Source organism: Haliotis rufescens, unplaced genomic scaffold, assembly GCF_023055435.1.
Source record: "Haliotis rufescens isolate VD_foot unplaced genomic scaffold, xgHalRufe1.0.p SCAF_22, whole genome shotgun sequence".
Classification (NCBI taxonomy): Eukaryota; Metazoa; Mollusca; class Gastropoda; order Lepetellida; family Haliotidae; genus Haliotis; species Haliotis rufescens.
Window position 1 is genome coordinate 6,464,876 of NW_025963913.1, and position 22,281 is coordinate 6,487,156.

The 22,281-nt window shown below is 41.1% G+C and overlaps 1 protein-coding gene across 1 annotated transcript in view; it reads left to right on the forward strand.

Moving 5' to 3' along the window:
- Positions 1–22,281, forward strand: part of LOC124118192 (calcium/calmodulin-dependent protein kinase type 1-like) — a 92,879-nt gene that overhangs the window by 68,077 nt on the left and 2,521 nt on the right. The window contains exons 3-7 of the mRNA XM_046480309.2: positions 5,483–5,557; positions 8,616–8,754; positions 12,159–12,282; positions 15,581–15,656; positions 21,841–21,953. Coding sequence (XP_046336265.1) covers positions 5,483–5,557; positions 8,616–8,754; positions 12,159–12,282; positions 15,581–15,656; positions 21,841–21,953 — 527 coding nt within the window. The remainder of the gene's footprint in view (positions 1–5,482; positions 5,558–8,615; positions 8,755–12,158; positions 12,283–15,580; positions 15,657–21,840; positions 21,954–22,281) is intronic.

Consider the following 22,281-nt stretch of genomic DNA (forward strand, 5'->3'; position numbering starts at 1 on the left):
TCTCTATTGTACTGAAGTGTATCCAGTCTCTTTGGTACTGAAGTGTATCCAGTCTCTATTGTACTGAAGTGTATCCAGTCTCTATTGTACTGAAGTGTATCCACTTTTCTATTGTACTGAAGTATATCCAGCCTCTATTGTACTGAAGTGTATCCAGCCTCTATTGTACTGAAGTGTATCCAGTCTCTTTGGTACTGAAGTGTATCCAGCCTCTATTGTACTGAAGTATATCCAGTCTCTTTGGTACTGAAGTGTATCCAGTCTCTTTGGTACTGAAGTGTATCCGCTTTTCTATTGTACTGAAGTGTATCCAGTCTCTATTGTACTGAAGTATATCCAGCCTCTATTGTACTGAAGTGTATCCAGTCTCTATTGTACTGAAGTGTATCCAGTCTCTTTGGTACTGAATTGTATCCAGCCTCTATTGTACTGAAGTGTATCCAGCCTCTATTGTACTGAAGTGTATCCAGTCTCTATTGTACTGAAGTGTATCCAGTCTCTATTGTACTGAAGTGTATCTAGTCTCTTTGGTACTGAAGTGAATCCGCTTTTCTATCGTACTCAAGTGTATCCAGCCTCTATTGTACTGAAGTGTATCCAGTCTCTATTGTACTGAAGTGTATCCAGTCTCTATTGTACTGAAGTGTATCTAGTCTCTTTGGTACTGAAGTGAATCCGCTTTTCTATCGTACTCAAGTGTATCCAGCCTCTATTGTACTCAAGCGTATTCATCCTCTATATGGCTGAAATAATGCCAATGCGACGTTAAATTTTAACTCACTCACTCACTATGTACGGAGGGGTGTTCAGACAAGATAACTTGAGTATTAATGATTGGAATTTTACTTAGTACACATCTCTAAAGCAGGGTCTCAATCACTTCAACTGTTGGGTGTCCCCCGTAATGTTACGGACACTTATAGGGTCAAATTATGAAACATGGTACAAATTTAATGACATTTCAGATTACTTTATGAAAAATAAAAGTGTAGTTACGAAAAATTCAAAGTCACTAACTCAACACCTATCATATGTCATGGTTGTGTCAAATTTCAAGGTCGCTTTGAAGGGCATTAATTCATGAAACAACATGTAAATAGTTTCCATCAGGGAGTTAATTGTTAGTATGTTATCAAAACTTCTCAGTTGTAATACAACCATAGTTTGAAAGGAGTAATGATCCTGTATGTGATTGGAATACCTTGAAAGTCGAGCTCATTTGGTGGGAATTTCAGTCATAAAAGCTCAAGATATTGTGACTACACAGGTTTTGCAGGAAGTCCAACTTCCCACAAAACTTGTGTAGTCACAATATCTGTAACTTTTATTATCAAAATTTGAGGAAACATTGTATACATGATCTCTAGGCAGTTCATGGCTGGCAGTGCTTACACTCTATTATTAAAGAAATTTGAGCATTGGATTTTCTGCTTCAGAGTTGTACTGCATTGGACATTTGTACTGTGGGAATGAACACCAGATTCTTTCATGTAACTCTGGTTCATCTGACATGGCTCAGCTGAGTATTGCAGCTGTCATGGTGACTGATTTACGACACCCATTGTCTGAAGAACATTTGATTGCAAAGGCTCATTACCCTGGAGCTATGACATCTATATGCCTTGAAACATTTAATTGCTGTTATTTATAAGATGCTAATCCTAAGTGTTAATCCCCAGTTTTGTGTACATCGACCGTCTGCCATCCTGAACAGGATGTGCAAGTATGTCACTGATGATTTACTGTTTATATTTATATTTATTACTTACTAAATGTCAGGTGACCTTGGCTATATAAGCCTTGGTCCAGAATGATTGAGAGAAGGGAAGGAGAAAAAAAGGTCTTACCCTAGCTTAGCCTAGCTAGGGTTAGGCTGGGTGCTCCGGGGCACCAAGACAACAAGCACTACCACTATGTGCTGACTTGGCACATAGTGTCATTTGTATGTATCTATCTACATGTATAAAGTAAAACTGTATATACTGCAAGCCATCGTCTCCAAGTTGTCACTTCCTACTGAGAACCATACGTCGGCCTCTTGCATATACGAGTATGCAAATTGTTCATTAATCAACGTCAGACCGACACGCGTTGATACAGCACACAGCCTTCCAATTGTGGGGATTTCTTTTACTTGTTTTGAGTTGTATATTTTCTCAAACCAGAATTGATCATAACTTTGATATTAAGGTAGCCTCAGTGGCATCGGCTTTTCTGTTTCAATGTGTTACTGCATTATGCAAGTGTGAGATCACCTGATGTGGAAACGTCAAATTAGTTGTGATACATGTTTCTGATTGGAAAGTTTTGGGGCACACAAGAAGCTTCTGTTTTTGCATTTAATGCAAACACTTTTCGTGTGTGTGTGTGTGTGTGTGTGCAATTAATGCAGATGATATTATTATTGTGTAGTAATGCATGTGGAATTTCAATCTTGAGGATTTCATTCAGCTTGCAGAGAACAGATGTGTGAAATGAGTCTCTGCAGAAAAGAGGTCATCTTTAACATGTTAGACCTTAAAAAATATTAAATGCTCTCCTGCCAAAATAGGCCTCTTTGCATAGTAGGGCTCCTTATTAGAAGTTTTTCGTATAAATATATATTCAAAATATATTGCTTACAGATTGATAGCAAAGCAAAAGGTCCAGTTTACCAAGTCTCAGAAGCAATGCCAATAAGATACTGGTCAAACATATGAAAACAATGTGCTGTCATCATGCATAGTAAATCCTGCTGTTCATACACATCCTAATAGTGTGGTATGGCAACTTTATTGGATTATAAGTAACCCTGTTGGACTACACCGCTTACTCTGTGCATATATTCATGAAATCATGGTGGTGTGTATCTTGTACCAACATATCTTTTCCAGCTGAAAGTAATTGATATGATCTGTTATATTTTGGTAGGCTCACTAAAGAAGATGTCAGTTCCTGTTATTAACTTGGACAGTGACATTGTGGGAGGGGATTTGGTTTTGCTTTGGTGACGACACCATCATCAGTGATATGGGACTCTGTGTTCCCTCTGGACCATACTTCATGAGCCTGTCTCTCAGGTTCATCCACACAACAGTGGGAGCACTCTTGATATGGTTTTATTTAAGGCCTATCATATGTTTCTCCCTGTAGTTAGGCATATATATATTGGGCATTTTGAGTTACACATGTAGCATTGGCTTCTGTTTGTTCTGCACTGGCCCTGAAGATGATATAGGTGACATATATAGTTGTAGTGCAAAGCTGGTGTAGTGTTACTGTGCCTGGATGGTGTAGTGTTGTGCAAGTATGGTGTAGTGTTGTGCAAGGTTGGCATAGTGAAGTGTAGGGATGATGCAGTGTTGTGCAAGGATGGTGTAGTGTTGTGCAAGAATGGTGTACTCTTTTGCAAGTATGGTGTAGAGTTGTGCAAGGATTGTGTAGTGTTGTGCAAGGATGGTGTAGAGTTGTGCAAGGATGGTGTAGTGTTGTTCAAGGTTGGCATAGTGAAGTGAAGGGTTGATGCAGTGTTGTGCAAGGATGGTGTAGTGTTGTGAAGGATGGTGTAGTGTTGTCATCGGATGGTGTAGAGTTGTGCAAGTATGGTGTAGTGTTGTGCAAGGTTGGCATAGTGAAGTGTAAGGATGGTATAGTGTTGTGCAAGGATGGTGTAGTGTTGTGAAGGATGGTGAAGTGTTGTCATCGGTTGGTGTAGAGGTGTGCAAGTATGGTGTAGTGTTGTGCAAGGTTGGCATAGTGAAGTGTAAGGATGGTATAGTGTTGTGCAAGGATGGTGTAGTGTTGTGCAAGGATGGTGTAGTGTTGTGTAAGGATGGTATAATGTTGTGTAAGGATGAGGCAATGTTGTGTAAGGATGAGGCAGTGTTGTGTAAGTGTTGTGTAAGGATGGTATAATGTTGTGTAAGGATGAGGCAGTGTTGTGTAAGGATGAGGCAGTGTTGTGTAAGGATGAGGCAATGTTGTGTTAGGATGAGGCAGTGTTGTGTAAGGATGAGGCAGTGTTGTGTAGGATGAGGCAGTGTTGTGTAAGGATGAGGCAATGTTGTGTAAGGATGAGGCAGTGTTGTGTAAGGATGAGGCAGTGTTGTGTAGGATGAGGCAATGTTGTGTAAGGATTAGGCAATGTTGTGTAAGGATGAGGCAGTGTTGTGTAAGGATGAGGCAGTGTTGTGCAAGGATACTGTAGTGTTGTGTAAGGCTCTGTTTCATGACGTCAGTGGTTTCGGCATGGGCATGTGCATCTTGTGATACACTGTGTGGATCACATGATGAAAAAAAGCTGCTGTTGATTTGGGAAGCCTTATTGTTTGACGTTTGATCGTTCAAAGAATTAAATGGCTAATAAACCGCACATTATGTGAGGACTCAAGACTGCACAACGTCATGAGGCTTTTGGGATTGTCAGTGGGGGAATGTCTCAAACGTCAGGTGGCTGTGTATTTCCATTGCCACCGAAACACCATTTCAGCACTGTTGAGACGTTATCAGAAGAATTAATGAAGTTGTCAATTGCCAACATGGAGGACGCCCATACGTTATTATGCTAAGACAGGTCAGATGGATACAGGTGACCCATCTCCAGCACAGGTTTCAGACTGCAGTGTTCGGTGCTCAGACCATTCCAGGGATTCAGCGTATCCACCCCAACACAGTCAGGAACTGCTCATACTGTAACAGGATACAACCACATCATCCCGCCATACATCCTGATGCAATGTGATAGACTAAACCACCGTCAAAGGTGGTGTAGAAATCATGTGCGTCAATCTCGGCTGTGGTGGAGGACTATTGTTTTTACAGACGAGTCCAGATTTAACAGTCAAAGAGTCTACAGACATCTTGGGGAGCTTTATGCTCAAGCCTGTGTCATGGAGAGGAATGGGGTGGTCCCGTGATTTGGGGTAGAATAAGTGCACGTCAGAGAACCCTTTTAGTTGTTGTTCAGAGCATTTTGACAGGTGTGGGCTACAGAGATCAGATTCTGTGACCAGTGGTGATTCAGTTTCATCAACCTCATGGCCCAGGTTTGACATTCAAACAGGATAACGCCTGTCCTCACACAGCTAGGGTTGCTATGGCATTACTTCAACAGCACAATGTTCAAGTACTACCTTGGCCTGCAAATTCACTGGATCTCTGTGTGGGATGAAATGGAGCGATGTCATCCTCGTGTACCAGATCTGCCAGATAACATTCCATTGCAGAGTGTATGGCAAGCCATTCCACAAGCCTTCCATGCCCATTTGATATACTTATCGTTGCTCATGGTGAGCATACCCGTTATTGAGTTTGCGACATTGTTGCTTGACCCCCACCCCACATTTGGACACGTAACGTCATGGACAATAAACATGCTGTACTGCTGTCTTCTTATGATCTCAGTATCCACCTATTAAAGTTTCCATGGAAACTTTTCATTGTTATATTTTAAGATTTAGGGGCTAGTATATATACTATCAACACTTCTTATTTATTATTTCAGACTGAACCACCCCAACATCGTACAGCTTGTGGATGTGTTTGATGACAAGACACATGTCTTCCTGGTCATGGAACTGTGAGTAGCTTGTGGGTCATTCCCTCCCTCTCAGTCCACAGGTCAACAAGCATGGTGAACAGGTCACTCCCATTCTCTCAGTATACAGGTCAACAAGCATGGCATGCAGGTCACTCCCACCCTCTCAGTTTACGGGTCAACAAGCATGGTGCACAGGTCACTCTCACCCTCTCAGTCACACTAGCCAACCTCCACACATGCAAGTCACACTAGTCAACCACCACACATTCAGGTCACACAAGTCAACCACCACACATTCAGGTCACACTAGTCAACCACCACACATTCAGGTCACACTAGTCAACCACCACACATTCAGGTCACACAAGTCAACCACCACACATTCAGGTCACACTAGTCAACCACCACACATTCAGGTCACACTAGTCAACCCCCACGCATTCAGGTCACACTAGTCAACCCCCACACATTCAGGTCACACTTGTCAACCACCACGCATTCAGGTCACACTAGTCAACCACCACGCATTCAGGTCACACTAGTCAATCACCACGCATTCAGGTCACACTAATCAACCACCACGCATTCAGGTCACACTAGTCAACCACCACACATGCAGGTCAAGCACCACGCATTCAGGTCACACTAATCAACCACCACGCATTCAGGTCACACTAGTCAACCACCACACATGCAGGTCACACTAGTCAACCACCACACATGCAGGTCACACTAGTCAACCCCCACGCATTCAGGTCACACTAGTCAACCCCCACACATTCAGGTCACACTTGTCAACCACCACGCATTCAGGTCACACTAGTCAACCACCACGCATTCAGGTCACACTAGTCAACCCCCACACATTCAGGTCACACTTGTCAACCACCACGCATTCAGGTCACACTAGTCAACCACCACACATTCAGGTCACACTAGTCAACCCCCACGCATTCAGGTCACACTAGTCAACCCCCACACATTCAGGTCACACTTGTCAACCACCACGCATTCAGGTCACACTAGTCAACCACCACGCATTCAGGTCACACTAGTCAATCACCACGCATTCAGGTCACACTAATCAACCACCACGCATTCAGGTCACACTAGTCAACCACCACACATGCAGGTCACACTAGTCAACCACCACACATGCAGGTCACACTAGTCAACCACCACACATTCAGGTCACACTAGTCAACCATTCAGGTCACACTAGTCAACCACCACACATTCAGGTCACACTTAAGTCAACCACCACGCATTCAGGTCACACTAGTCAACCATTCAGGTCACACTAGTCAACCACCACACATTCAGGTCACACTTAAGTCAACCACCACACATTCAGGTCACACTAGTCAACCATTCAGGTCACACTAGTCAACCACCACACATTCAGGTCACACTTAAGTCAACCACCAGTGCTTAGTGGCCATCATGGCTATTGAATATACCTAACTACATCCCTTAGAAGAGAAATGTGTTCCAATATAAAAAATAATTTATCCTCACCATTTCGGTATTTTCAGAAGTGTCATGTTAGTTACAAATTAATCTGGCACTAAGAGTGACGTAAATGTACTTTCCCAGGAGATAACCACAGGGTAATTCCCAGAAGGTGGGTGTGAATATCTGACAGTCAGCATCTCATGACGTATTTGGAGTGAGTTTGCCCTTTTAGAAACATCACTAACAATTTGTCACAGAATCTCGCCCCCACCCTCTTGACTTGGGCTTCATTGTGTCATAGACCTGTATCATCCCCGATATTCCCAGCTTAGACCTTGGTGCAGAGACAGATAGATGCCAGTCCTCATCCCATTCCCCCAGTTCCCTTTGTGCAACATTAAGAAGGAGAGACAAGTAGTTGATCAAGTACCTCCTGAATAATTCTCCCTGATCTGTCTGACCATGCTCCATGTCCAAGGTCAGCAGCCTTCCATCATCATGTGCTCCATTTAGCTATATCAGACATGCACTGTGCAATCTATTGTAGAAAATAAATGCAATCTAATATTTATGTTTACATCCAAGCGCATGTGAAAAAAATCAGATTTATGTCTGACTAATGCTAACTTGTCCACACAAGACTGATCTTCGAACACACTCAGTACCCCTAAAGCTTATTTACCCTACTACATCTCTAATGCCTGTTACGTGTATTTTGTCATGCTTTCTTAGGCTTGTGGTCATCAAACTGTGGATACTTCATTATGTGTACATGTTCCTATTATATTTTATAGCAATGTGTCATGAATGTATGTGACACTGGCAGCAGGTCAGTCAGTGTTTCTACTTTGATACATTTTTATGACCTGCAGGGTGCAACCTGGTTTTGTGTGGTGTAATTGTTTTTCTTGTCAACATGCACGAGGTGCAAGTTTAATCCAGTTCCTTAAATCGAGCCCTTCAACCACAGCAGACATATAAACTGACACCTATAGGGATTCTCATACAAAATACACAGTACAAGCTGACTGTAGTGGACGGTTACAATGTCAGGTTTGATTATTTCTAGGCTGCAGTGACAGAGCTACAATATTGTGGTACACAACATTCACTTACTTAATGAGTTTAATCAGAACCCACCTAAATGTTTGATCCTCCTGTAGCGAGACAACAACCTGACATTGAGAAGTATCAGGTGTGGTTGACATTGATTGAAGTGCAAGGGACCCGCAAGGAGGTGAAATGAGTCTCGTGGGTTTCATGTGTAATAAATATGGGAGCAGGAGGACCAGGTACGGGAAATGATGCTGATTAAGTCAGCATTCTCCCAATAATACAGGTCAAGCTGAGCTTGTCCTTGGCTGGTTGTCCCTTAGCCTCTGATGGTGTTTCTCTAGGAGATTGGTGGAGCCAGATTCTCACTGCCTGAAAGTTAGTAGAGGCAGCAACATATCATTATTGCAAACTGAATATCCATTGTTGTTAAATATAAACCTAAGACCTGATAAATGCAGATAACACAGGTTGTTGAATGTTGTTTGTTGACTTGTTGGAATAATCATTCATGCTGGTTAAGCAGCTTTAGGAATGAGTATTATGGAAAAATGTAGCTGAGGTTGAGGTGAGGGCTTGGTGTTTTCAGTGTGACTGGAGGGGAGCTGTTTGACAGGATCGTTGAGAAGGGAAGTTACACAGAGAAGGATGCCAGTAACTTGATAAAGCAGGTCCTGGCTGCAGTTGACTACATGCACACAAAGGGAGTTGTACATAGAGACTTGAAGGTGGGTACAACAGAGGACATGATACTGTTGTCAGACCTCACAGTGCAATCAATCCCCTATATATTGTTCTACAGTGGAGAGATGACAGACCAGTGGGTGGGTGTTAAGATCAGCCCCTAGAGACCAGCTGTCTTGTGTATGAGTGAAGATAGGTAGGCGAATATTCTCCCTACCTTGTCATGAGCATATCTTGTGACATGAAAATGTCCACTCTTTTCATTCATTCAATGAGATAAACATTATATACTGATCCGAAAAAGAAACGTCACCCCAAGTAACATTGCATGAAAAATTGTCATTTAAATATCTGGGTAAGTTTTGTCAAAGTTTCTAAATTCAACATTACCTTGTCTGGAAAAATGAATTTTTTAATGCACATGAGTTCCGTGCAAATTGAAATGCACATGCGTTCCCCCAGTTCTTGCCCTATAAAAATTCACCCAGATCGGATAACATTCATTTGTTATTGAATTGCTACCACATGCTAAGATTGACAAGAAATCAGCGACACCAAGCCCTTGGGCGATTGCAAGCTGGACAAACCGCCCGGCAAGTAGCCAAAGCATTTCAAGTCCACGTAAGGACCATATACAGACTCCAGTATCGGTACCAGACCACCAACACTACAGATGACAGACCACCAACACTACAGATGACTGACCACTTAGTGGGAGACCAAGGGTCACCCACTGATGTCAGGATTGTCAGATTGAGCGACAACATCTTCAAGATCGTTTTGTTACTACTGCGGAAACTGCTCAACATACCATGGGAGACAGAAGTGACACATCAGTGCATACACCGTGCATCGACGATTGCCAAGCAGACACCTCCACTGACACAGGCCACACCGAGGACCATGTCATCGCCGGGACCGTCTTCAGTGGGCAACACAGCACCAGCATTGGTGCCACAAGCACCTCTTCTCAGATGGCAGAGAGAGAGTCTGGCAGTGCCGTGGGGAACGTTATTCGGATGCTTGTGTTGTTGAGAGAGACTCGTGGGGTGGTCCGAGCATCATGATGTGGGACGGAATTGATCTTGCACAGAGGGTCGGCCCTGTAGTCTTCCAGAACATCGGTCCAGGGAGAGGCAATGGTGTCACAGCAACTCGGTACATTGCTCAAGTCTTGAGACCACATGCCATTCCTCATTTGGCACTTCGCCGCAACCAAGAGTTTGAGCATGATAACACCCATGCCCACACTGCGAGAGCAACAAGAGATTTCCTCCAGGAGAATGGCCTCAGAACCATGCAGTGGCCTGCCCTCAGTCCCGATTTAAATCCCATTGAGCATCTGTGGGACGAGATTCAAAGAAAGCTGAATGACATCCCAACAAGGCCGACAACTGCAGCTGAACTGCGTCAGGCGTTCCTCAGAGTGTGGACTCAAATGCCTATGGCCTTCATCAACCGCCTCATCCATTCCATGTATCGATGTTACACGTCAGTCAACAATGCACATGGCGGACACATGAGATACTGACTTGTGATGCCATTTTCTCAGAGACTAGTGTTTGTGTTTCACTTTAAGATCATTTGACACTTTAATTTCAACCTTGATGATCAGTTTTGCCTAGTTTCATCTTTTTAATATGTCTCAAAGTATGTTTACAGTGTTTGGACAATTAAGGATATATCTATCCATGGTGATGTCTTTTGCGGTTCAGTATATATTGGGCAACACCATATGAATGTTGAAGTAGATGGTAGTAGGTGATTGTGTTGACCATGGAGCTGAAGCCAAACACCAAAGTCATATCTTCTTTGTCAGGATACTTCGTTCATGATATGTGTCAGCAATCAATTTTTCAGTGAATAAATGTGTGAATATATGTTTTTTTGATTTTACAGAAGTGAAACAAAACTGTACTTTTTCCACAGTCTCTAACATCTCTACTCTTACACTTTGACAAAACATTCTAAAGAGTCAATCTTTATTCATGGTACTTATGAGGCCAAAGGCCTATAGTACAATGTGTGGGGCGTGTTACAAATTCATACATTTTCTTAGTTTCATGGCATGATAAATGAACATTGATAGATTTCTAATAGTTTCTGTACAGTCACAAGTCATTAATTTACAAAATTTGTTACCGTTTGGGTTGCGGTAGAAATAGTTATTTAGATATTTTGCTCTTAAATCTTCATACACTGGACATACACATAAAAAGTGATAGTGATAAATGTAGTGTAATAGTTTGCTTTTCTAGAACTAAACCAAGAACAATGCCATTTTTGAATGTACATATCTTTTAAAGTATGTGTCAAACGGGAGAAGAAATGTTGTGGCATATCTACATGTTGCTGTAACCAAATATAACCATATCCACATTCGTATCCACATTCGTATAGCATGTTTTTAACTTTTGATGCCCAATTTTGTTTCCCATGGCTGTCGTAGAGAAGCATCATATTATAAAAAATTTCCGGGTATCTTGAAGATGGCATATTTAATAGCTTGACCCAGTATTTAATAACCTTTAAAAAACTATTGATATACATGGGAAACCGTCCACATTCACCATATACCCTTGCTTTTTCTGTGCTAGATTTTACCCCAAGAACCGTTTACATGCATATAAATGTATTTTCTCAATAACATCCAAATGTTCTAGGCCCCAAATTTCGGATCCATACAATAGCATCGGGCTTATTTTTGTATCAAATATTTTAAAATAAACATCATATGTAACATTGTCCAGAACTCTAAGACTTTTTAATATGCCTACAAAAATTTTCTTGACTTGCAATGAAATGTTATGTGCATTCCTTGACCAAGTTAATCTACTTGTAAAACACAAGCCTAAGTATTTATAAAATGGAACAACTTCTACAGGCTTCCTTCTGTAAAACCATTTTTCTTTTCTGGATATGTTACCACCATTTTTAAAAACTACAAACTAAAGAGTCATTAAACATGCAGTGTAAAGATCAGCTCACGACGGAGCACGTGCAACAGTGGCAGAGAACACATCTACTCACTATTCCCTAAAAATAATGGAGCACCCAAACCATAGAATGATGTCACAGACATGTTTTAAATGATCAGATTGAAGGATAGATTGCTTATGATGAATGTCACTCAGTTCCAATCTGAAGATTATCCAATGTCCAGATAACTAAGACAGTTGTTTGAATCAAATGACCATTCTTGTGTGTATATGTTGCATCCTACTGGATGATGACAAGAGTGTGTTTCTTTCCTCCATTTGGCCCAAGTACCAACTATTACAGCAGCAGGTGTTTACACTGGCACACACTCATGGAGGTTTGCTTGCCATGTGTGTCATCTACCCATGGATACACTACCCAACGTTACCCATGACTGTAGGGACGATCAAGAGAGTCTCCTCTAACTATCTGACACATAATCTATTATGCTTGTGATATTGCTTTTCAGCCGGAGAATTTGTTATACTACAGCCATGATGAGGATTCCAAAATCATGATCAGCGACTTTGGGTTGTCGAAGGTGGAGGGTACTGGCATTATGGAGACAGCGTGTGGCACACCAGGATATGTGGGTAAGTCAAGGACGGGATGAAGAAAGTGGTATATGTAGCAAGCAGGTTGTGCCTGTAGAGAGGGTGGTCCTTATTTAGCCAAACAGTAGGTGCCCCATTCATGTGTAGCCAAACAGTAGGTGCCCCATTCATGTATAGCCAGACAGTAGATGCCCCATTCATGTATAGCCAGACAGTAGGTGCCCCATTCATGTATAGCCAAACAGTAGGTGCCCCATTCATGTATAGCCAAACAGTAGGTGCCCCATTCATGTATAGCCAGACAGTAGGTGCCCCATTCATGTATAGCCAGACAGTAGGTGCCCCATTCATGTATAGCCAAACAGTAGGTGCCCCATTCATGTATAGCCAAACAGTAGGTGCCCCATTCATGTATAGCCAGACAGTAGGTGCCCCATTCATGTATAGCCAAACAGTAGGTGCCCCATTCATGTATAGCCAGACAGTAGATGTTCCATTTCTCCTAGTAAAGAGGGTGGCACATGTAGCCATATATATCTATATGTATCAATATGTATATATATGTATATATACACCTATGGTACAATTCAAGTAGCTGGCAGTATTACAGGTGATCTCAGCAATGCTCTCATGTGAATGGTGTTAAGATATAAAATCATTGAAATTGTTTATATATCATTTCCAATTAATTAGAAGTTGATCTCTCTCTGAAATAAAACTCAGATGTATTACAGACATAAATTCACTTTAATTTGTCCAAAACACATTGAACGTATTTGTTGTGATTTTGTACAAACTTGATTTGATCTACTTATGCTTTTCCTGTCTGTTAGTGTAAGGGAAATACAAATGTAAAAGGAACAGTTTTCTTTTGCCAGATTAGTAGGTACATGCTACAAGTTTAGGTCTCAAACTTTCTGCTTTGTTGCTCATGTGACTGAAACGTTATGTACATGTTTCATGTTGTATGATTTATTAGTAACTTATGTTATATCTTTGGGGGGATTGTGGTATTGTCACAACTTCAGCCTTGGCCAAGACTTTGTTATGGCTGAACATGTGCTGTGGTTACTCATGATGAACATTTGACCTAACTCCCTGTAAGCCAGTGTACGTACCTTTACGTAATGTCGTCAGCATGATGTGGGGAGTCTGATTTGTAGAAACTTGTTATGCCCTTAGCTAATCCTTCTTGGCCCTTGTATAAACTTCCTGATCTAAAATTTAGAACCAAGATTCAGATGTGTTACAGATCTTCTCAAAGGTAAGGCCTATGATCCATAAAATCAGATAAATCTTACATGAACTCACCTCTTAACATTGACTTATCATTCAGCATGTATAGAATGTCATGCTTTCTAGTTCTTTATTTAGTTGTTTCATGTCAGAGTAACAAAACTTTCATATGAAACAACTGAGGGCTAAACAGAGTGATCACAGCTACCTTTGGAAACTTTCTGTTAGAGTTAGATGCCAACACTCAGCTACATATACATTGCCCTAATTAATCTTTGTTGGAATGTTTGGCTGGAAGAATGTTTTGTGTACAGATTACGATAAAGTTGTGAAGTAAACAGAGCCACAAGCTGTGGCCTACTGCCCTTTGTCCTGCCCCAAGCAAGGTGTGTTGCTCAACCTGCCTGTAATGATCCCCTGGAGGGCACACTTAGAATAGGTCCCTGCAACCTCTGCTTGTCATAAAGTCACTAAATAGATTGGATGATCTGACTCTGGGACTTGGTTCATTGGGGACCTGATGGTGTGGGACATTGCTTGTAGTCAATCTCTGGTTTGACTTGTCCAGACTCGAGCATTTACACAGGAATGTGATATAGCTGAAATATTGCAGACTGTTGAGAAAAACAGCAAACAAATCTTAGGCATGTGCAAGGTGGTAGTTGTGCATGCAGGCTGTATGTATGAACCACTGTCTTTGTCCAAGGTGGTAGTTGTGCATGCAGGCTGTATGTATGAACCACTGTCTTTGTCCAAGGTGGTAGCTGTGCAGGCTGTATGTATGAACCACCGTCTCTGTCCAAGGTGGTAGTTGTGCAGGCTGTATGTATGAACCACTGTCTCTGTCCAAGGTGGTAGCTGTGCAGGCTGTATGAAGGAACCACTGTCTCTGTCCAAGGTGGTAGTTGTGCATGCAGGCTGTATGTAGGAACCACCGTCTCTGTCCAAGGTGGTAGCTGTGCATGCAGGCTGTATGTATGAACCACTGTCTCTGTCCAAGGTGGTAGCTGTGCAGGCTGTATGAAGGAACCACTGTCTCTGTCCAAGGTGGTTGTACATGCAGGCTGTATGTATGAACCACCGTCTCTGTCCAAGGTGGTAGTTGTGCAGGCTGTATGTATGAACCACCGTCTCTGTCCAAGGTGGTTGTACATGCAGGCTGTATGTATGAACCACCGTCTCTGTCCAAGGTGGTAGTTGTGCAGGCTGTATGTATGAACCACCGTCTCTGTCCAAGGTGGTAGCTGTGCAGGCTGTATGTAGGAACCACTGTCTTTGTCCAAGGTGGTAGTTGTGCAGGCTGTATGTAGGACCCACTGTCTCTGTCCAAGGTGGTAGTTGTGCAGGCTGTATGTATGAACCACCGTCTCTGTCCAAGGTGGTAGTTGTGCAGGCTGTATGTAGGAACCACTGTCTCTGTCCAAGGTGGTAGTTGTGTATGAAGGCTGTATGTAGGAACCACTGTCTCTGTCCAAGGTGTTAGTTGTGCAGGCTGTATGTAGGAACCACCGTCTCTGTCCAGGTTGGTAGTTGTGCATGAAGGCTGTATGTAGGAACCACTGTCTCTGTCCAAGGTGGTAGCTGTGCAGGCTGTATGAAGGAACCACTGTCTCTGTCCAAGGTGGTAGTTGTGCATGCAGGCTGTATGTAGGAACCACCGTCTCTGTCCAAGGTGGTAGTTGTGCATGCAGGCTGTATGTATGAACCACCGTCTCTGCCCAGGGTGGTAGTTGTGCAGGCTGTATGTAGGAACCACTGTCTCTGTCCAAGGTGGTAGTTGTGTATGAAGGCTGTATGTATGAACCACCGTCTCTCTCCAAGGTGGTAGTTGTGTATGAAGGCTGTATGTATGGACCACCGTCTTTGTCCAAGGTGGTAGTTGTACATGCAGGCTGTATGTATGAACCACCGTCCCTGTCCAAGGTGGTAGTTGTGCAGGCTGTATGTATGAACCACCGTCTCTGTCCAAGGTGGTAGTTGTGCATTCCTATATTGAACCCACATATCTCGGCTTTGTTCAGAGCACGCACTGCATGGGGTGTGATACTGAATTGATTTTTACTTCTGTCTTTATCTCCTGATGTTCTTTGTTTGTTTCCAGCCCCTGAAGTGCTGGCCCAACAGCCGTATGGGAAGGAGGTGGACTGCTGGTCTATAGGAGTCATAGCCTATATATTGTACGTCATGTAGCCCTCAATACATTACACACCATGAACAGCATGTTTGAATGAATGAGTGTCATAAGCAGACAAACCATGTTAAGTGAGGAGTTTATTGTGCTGAACATATAATATAGAATAATATTTTTGTTCCTGTTTTGGGATTTATTTGATTCAACAAGTTTAACATTTAGGTCCAGGGTAACTATGAAGTCTATAATTGTTTTATTATGTAATCCAGAGACAAGACCAGATTCATTATATCAAATTTTAATAAACAAGGAACAAGTGTACATTTTATATGAGGAAACTTAAGCAGTCAATAATTTAGCTATATCTGATTGACATAGTTTTGGGGAATACCACTTCTGGGTAAATAACTCATGTTGTTACTAGGATATGAAGGATCACATAAAGATAATGGGTACATCCAAATTAATGTCAGGCAGTCATTGGGAAATAGGAAAGGTGGCATGCATCACATTGGAGATCTCAGGGCATGGTGGCTTTACTGTTATGATCAAGTCTGTTTTTTTAGAACAGTATTTATTTATCCTGCCAATTATAAAAAACCTTGCAGAATTCTTTTTCAAATGATAAAACCTTGTCTACTTATTAACCTTAGCATGACAGCAGTACAAGATAAACAGTGAATTTACAGGGTGTGGGGAGACTGTTGGCTGACCAGAGAGGTCACCATGCTGGGATAACCTACATGCTCTCACTAGCCAGTGCTGGGGTGTGGTGACTGGTAGGAGAGTAGGGTTGTGCCCCGTGTCCAGACATCTCACTAGCCAGTGCTGGGGTGTGGTGACTGGTAGGAGAGTAGGGTTATACCCTGTGTCAAGCAGTCTCACTAGGCAGCGCTGGGGTGTGGGGGCCTATTGACCTTTTTCACACTTTCGCCATCTTGGATCGAAAACGAGGCTTGGGGAGCATAGCTCCATGCAGTGAGAGTCGCATCAGCTCATAGGGAATAGACAGCATGTTGGACATTTCAAACAAACAAAAAATGGTATCCTCTGTATATAATACAGAAGATATTTCACGTTAAATCATGAGGTCCAACTAAAATATGCCTGTAATACACTGGAATTAGCATTTTGCTGTCAGGATCCCAGAAGTGAATCGAAAGGTGCATTTCGAGATACGTATTTCAGAAATAGATTGTTTTATCATAACCTTGTCGGCATATAGGTACAATGTGACAGTACATTCAATGACAGAAGTTTTCTATCGTAAATAAACCGCATAACATGAAACACGTCAGTGTACTTTTGCAAAATTGCTCAGTCAATGCGTGGCTTGGCGAACTCTAGATCAAGATTGAGATCATGTTTATTTCATGTTTCATAGTGGTGTTTGCTGCACAACGCACTATCGTTTTGCCATGAGTCCAGTTGACAAAAGACACTTTTTCTGCTATGATTTTCATTTTAACATATTACAATGTTAATTATGAAAATAATTCGTGTGTCAAAATAAATATTCAGAAGGGGCGATAACCCTATTCAGTGTGTACAATGACAGATGATACTTTACTTGTTCTTCAAACATCACTTACTTAACTGATTATTGCCGATTGAGATTGCACCGTGTACTACAAAAGTAATAATGTGTGAACTGTTTAAAATAAGTTAAAAGGAAACTAAAAATTGATAAATATAAATAATGCATGAAATTGAAGAAATATAAGAATTGATACAACTACCAACTTCTTGAACACCCTCACCTAATCCTGTATGATGAAAGGTAATTGTATATCAAAAGGAAGCTACTAATACATTTATCCTGAATAGTTTGAAAATGTCTTGATCAGATATGAGTACAGATAAAATAACAAAAGATAAAAAGGAATCAACTTCAATTGGTAATCAAGCCAAGATAAAATATATGTATCGGTACAAATTATGTTGATGGAACAATCTGGATTTCTCATATTTGACAAAGAAAAACAAACCAAAATTTTCATATCTTTATTTCTCACAATATAAGTTTTCAAAACTTAACATGGACTGGGTGTCTTTGTCAGTCAAAAGCACCTAATTAAATTCCAGGAGAAAATAATTTTCTTGCTTGTAAACAAATGGTACAATGTGCTTTTTCAGTGTCCGATAAATATTGGCCATGTTGATTTGTGAGTGAATAAGGCTTTTCAGTTCCTCGTCCTATTTAAGAGAAATGTGACAGGAACCACATTTGTTGATTGAATGAATATGGCTTTTCACTTCCTCGTCCTTTGACAGGATGGACATTGTAACCATTGTGTTACTGTCAGCAGAAAGCTCCTCCAGACATCCGTCACGGGATACTAGAACTTCATTGTGTTGACTCGCTGGCCTGAAATGAATAATTCTATTATATTGTAATAATATTCCTACTTCAATAACATTTTTTATAAACAATGCATATTCACCTTCTCTCAAAATATTGCTTATTTAGAAAACAACATTCTTCTGAAATAGAGAAGTTTAAGGAAAATTAATCACAGTGTGTAACATTACATGCTACATGTACTTTAGAACAATCTTGAAGGCATCAATTCATCTGATATGTCGAAAACTCAAACAGTATATTCTGTGTAAAGGGTAAACCCAACAGATGCATCAATTTAATGACAGTGTACTACAGCTCTTTATATCAATGTCACACAGAAATTCACTCTTGTTTTAATGAAACACGTTTTGATATTTGTATTACAGGTATGTATTTAATCATGACCATGCTCAAAACATACTTTCGCTAGAGTGAAAAAAATAAGATTTTTATTAAAATCAGGTGAAATATCACGTTTTGTCACACCTAGAGTCAGTCTGCCTCATTGACACTATGGTTTTCTGAGTAAGGTCATGAAGATCACAAAGAAAATATAAGACTTGAATTTATTTTGTCAAATGCAATATTTATCTCTTCATGTGGTTTACTAAAGTTGATATTTTGACTTGAAAATATTAACTTTGTCAGATCACAAGATGAAATATTATTAAACATATTTTATTGTCCAAAAAGACAAAGGGCAGCACTTATTACCGCCTTCTCCCTATATACAGTTATACATAATATTGCATAATGAAAATGAACAATTTACAGTTGAAGCTTCACATTGTGGAAACATAGTGCGCAATATATATACAGTGCTCATATGAAGGATATGTACAATGTGCTGGAAAGTGAAGACAGTGTGCATCTCATACATATCCTAATATTATACATTTTAGTGTTGAATATAGATTTAACAATATTAATGATTAACAGTTTGGAAACAATAATATGCTAGCTACTGAATCTGTTAGTTGTTTCTATAAATTTGTGTACAGACAAGAATATTTTTGTATTCAGGAAAACATCTAAGTTTGAATCACCAAAAAGAATACTATGTAGAGTATTTTGTCCTCTAAGATTATCGATAGCTGTCAGTAATGTCTCCCTAAAATCATCATATAAGGTACATTCGAAGAAGAAATGGAATGAATTTTCACAAGGAGCATGCTATACAAGGAGCATGAGATAAATTCATGCTATCATCGTAATTTGACAACAAATTTCTTCTATGTATTTATATTTTTTTATTTTTCTCGTTTTGATTGAATTATAAAAAAATATCAAAATGATCACACCACTTGACGTGATTGAAATAAACTAAAGTTCTAAAGATTGTTAACAATAGTAAAATATTACATCATAACAATATAGTTATTGCAAAATGACACAGTAAGCACAACTATATTCTTATATATAAATTGATATGATTAATAATCAATAATACATGGCAATTGCTTGCACCCAAAAATATCTTTTTGTTTTAAAAGTTTCAAAACATGTTTGTGGACATAAAACCAGATGGGTTTCACAATTAAACAAAGGGAATAAATGAGTTATGATTGCAATACGCATGGGAATTAAAAATAATTCTTTTTATACTTTAAGTTTTTAGTAATGTCAATATCAATTTATGCATTTGAAATATTTGAATACAAACTGTTAAAGAGTTATCTGTTTCTGTAAATTATATAAAGATCACATGTAGATTGAACATTTACTGGACATTATTAGTTGGGTTTTTGTTCATTTCATGACATGATTAAATTGGTACAGTAAAGTAAATATCATTTTGGTAGAAATATTAATTGTTACCAAAATTGCAGATCAAACTGTACTTTACTTTAAATATTTACACACCCTTTATGTAATAATTCAGTTGAAATATTACACCTCATGCTATCTAATCTGTCAACATTGATAATCAAAATAACAACTGTTCACAATCCCAACAGCACAATTAGATCTAGAGGTCTAATATTTTATTGGAATGCATTTGAGTCCATTACAATTTACATCAAATACACAACTGATGCAAACTTCTGATTTGTTACGATTGTAAATTCTCAATAGGTTACAATTTGATACATTATATATTGATATATATTGTATTAGTTTCTGACATATATCTAGATATGGTCAAAAGGTCAATATTTCGACTTCAAATACAACCCGCAAAGTTATTTAAACTCACAATAAATAGTTTGGCTTAATGGTGTGTAAACAATGAATTATTTTTTACAAGATTTCAGTAGAATTTGTATTAAGTCTGTTCAGCTACCATAAACTGCACTGGGAGTTACCAGGAGGTCATGGATATTTTAAATTGAAATCACAACAGAACGGCCAGACTTAAATTTATATCGGTAAGGAGACCAGATAACAGTAGAATAGTTTGTCAATAAGAATAATGTTCAATACTTACGATAAATGTACCGGGATGGTTAAATTGTCACAGTTTGTCCCGATTGCATGCCTTGTTGACATCTCCATGTGTTTCATGTGCTATCCAGCCTTCACCTTCTGCTCTCCAAGCCTCGCTTTCAAACCGGAAGTAGCAAAGTGTGAAAAAGGTCAATAGGATAGTGGGGTTGTACCCTGTGTCAAGCAGTCTCACTAGTCAGCGCTGGGGTGTGGGGGCCTATAGGATAGTTGGGTTGTACCCCGTGTCTAGCAGTCTCACTAGCCAGCGCTGGGGTGTGGGGGCCTATAGGATAGTGGGGTTGTACCCTGTGTCTAGCGGTCTCACTAGCCAGCGTTCTGTGGTGGCCTGTAGGAGAGTAGGGTTGTAACCTGTGTCTAGCAGTCTCACTAGCCAGCGCTGGTCTGTGGGGGCCTGTAGGGTTGTACCCCGTGTCCAGGCATCTCACTAGCCAACGCTGGGGTGTGGTGACTGGTAGGAGAGTAGGGTTGTGCCCCGTGTCCAGACATCTCACTAGCAATCGCTGGAGTGTGGTTGCCTGTAGGAGAGTAGGGTTGTACCCTGTGTCAGCAGTCTCACTAGCCAGCGCTGGAGTGTGGTGGCCTGTAGGAGAGTAGGGTTGTACCCTGTGTCTAGCAGTCTCACTAGCAAGCACTGGTCTGTGGTGGCCTGTAGAAGAGTAGGGTTGTACCCTGTGTCTAGCAGTCTCACTAGCCAGCACTGGTCTGTGGTGGCCTGTAGAAGAGTAGTGTTGTACCGTGTGTCAGCAGTCTCACTAGCCAGCGCTGGAGTGTGGTTGCCTGTAGGAGAGTAGGGTTGTACCCTGTGTCAGCAGTCTCACTACCCAGTGCTGGAGTGTGGTTGCCAGTAGGAGAGTAGGGTTGTACCCTGTGTCTAGCAGTCTCACTAGCCAGCACTGGTCTGTGGTGGCCTGTAGAAGAGTAGGGTTGTACCCTGTGTCTAGCAGTCTCACTAGCCAGCACTGGTCTGTGGTGGCCTGTAGAAGAGTAGGGTTGTACCCTGTGTCTAGCAGTCTCACTAGCCAGCACTGGTCTGTGGTGGCCTGTAGAAGAGTAGGGTTGTACCCTGTGTCTAGCAGTCTCACTAGCCAGCACTGGTCTGTGGTGGCCTGTAGAAGAGTAGGGTTGTACCCCGTGTCTAGCAGTCTCACTAGCCAGCGCTGGGGTGTGGGGGCCTATAGGATAGTGGGGTTGTAACCCGTGTCCAGACGTCTCACTAGCCAGTGCTGGTCTGTGGTGGCCTGTAGGAGAGTAGGGTTGTGCCCTGTGTCCAAACGTCTCACTAGCCAGCGCTGGTCTTTGGTGGCCTGTAGGAGAGTAGGGTTGTGCCCTGTGTCCAAACGTCTCACTAGCCAGCGCTGGTCTGTGGTGGCCTGTAGGGAAGTAGGGTTGTACCCTGTGTCCAGCAGTCTGCTGTTACCTGTGTTACTTCTGTGTGCAGGCTCTGTGGTTACCCTCCTTTCTATGACGAGAGTGATGCAGAGCTCTTCAAGCAGATCCTGAAAGCAGAGTACGAGTTTGACTCTCCGTACTGGGATGAGATATCGGAGTCTGGTATGTAGCAGGCTCACTTTCTTTAGATATGGTTAGTTAGTTATGTGTTGAAACTGGGGAGTAGACTTGTAGTGGTAAATGTGTCCATCCTCAGAGGACTTTGTTTTGCTACAAATTCAAGATTTCTGAAACCTATACTTTCTGTACTACTATGATAAGTGACACAGAGTGACACAACTCTTTTGCTATTGAAATGTACAGAACATTCTTTCTAATAGTACTTTGTTCAGTGCAGAGATTTAACTGAGTCAAGGCCCTGACACTCATAACTATGCCAGTGGCCCAAGTATATCTGTGTATGGGAATTGTGGCCCGTAAGAATTATCTC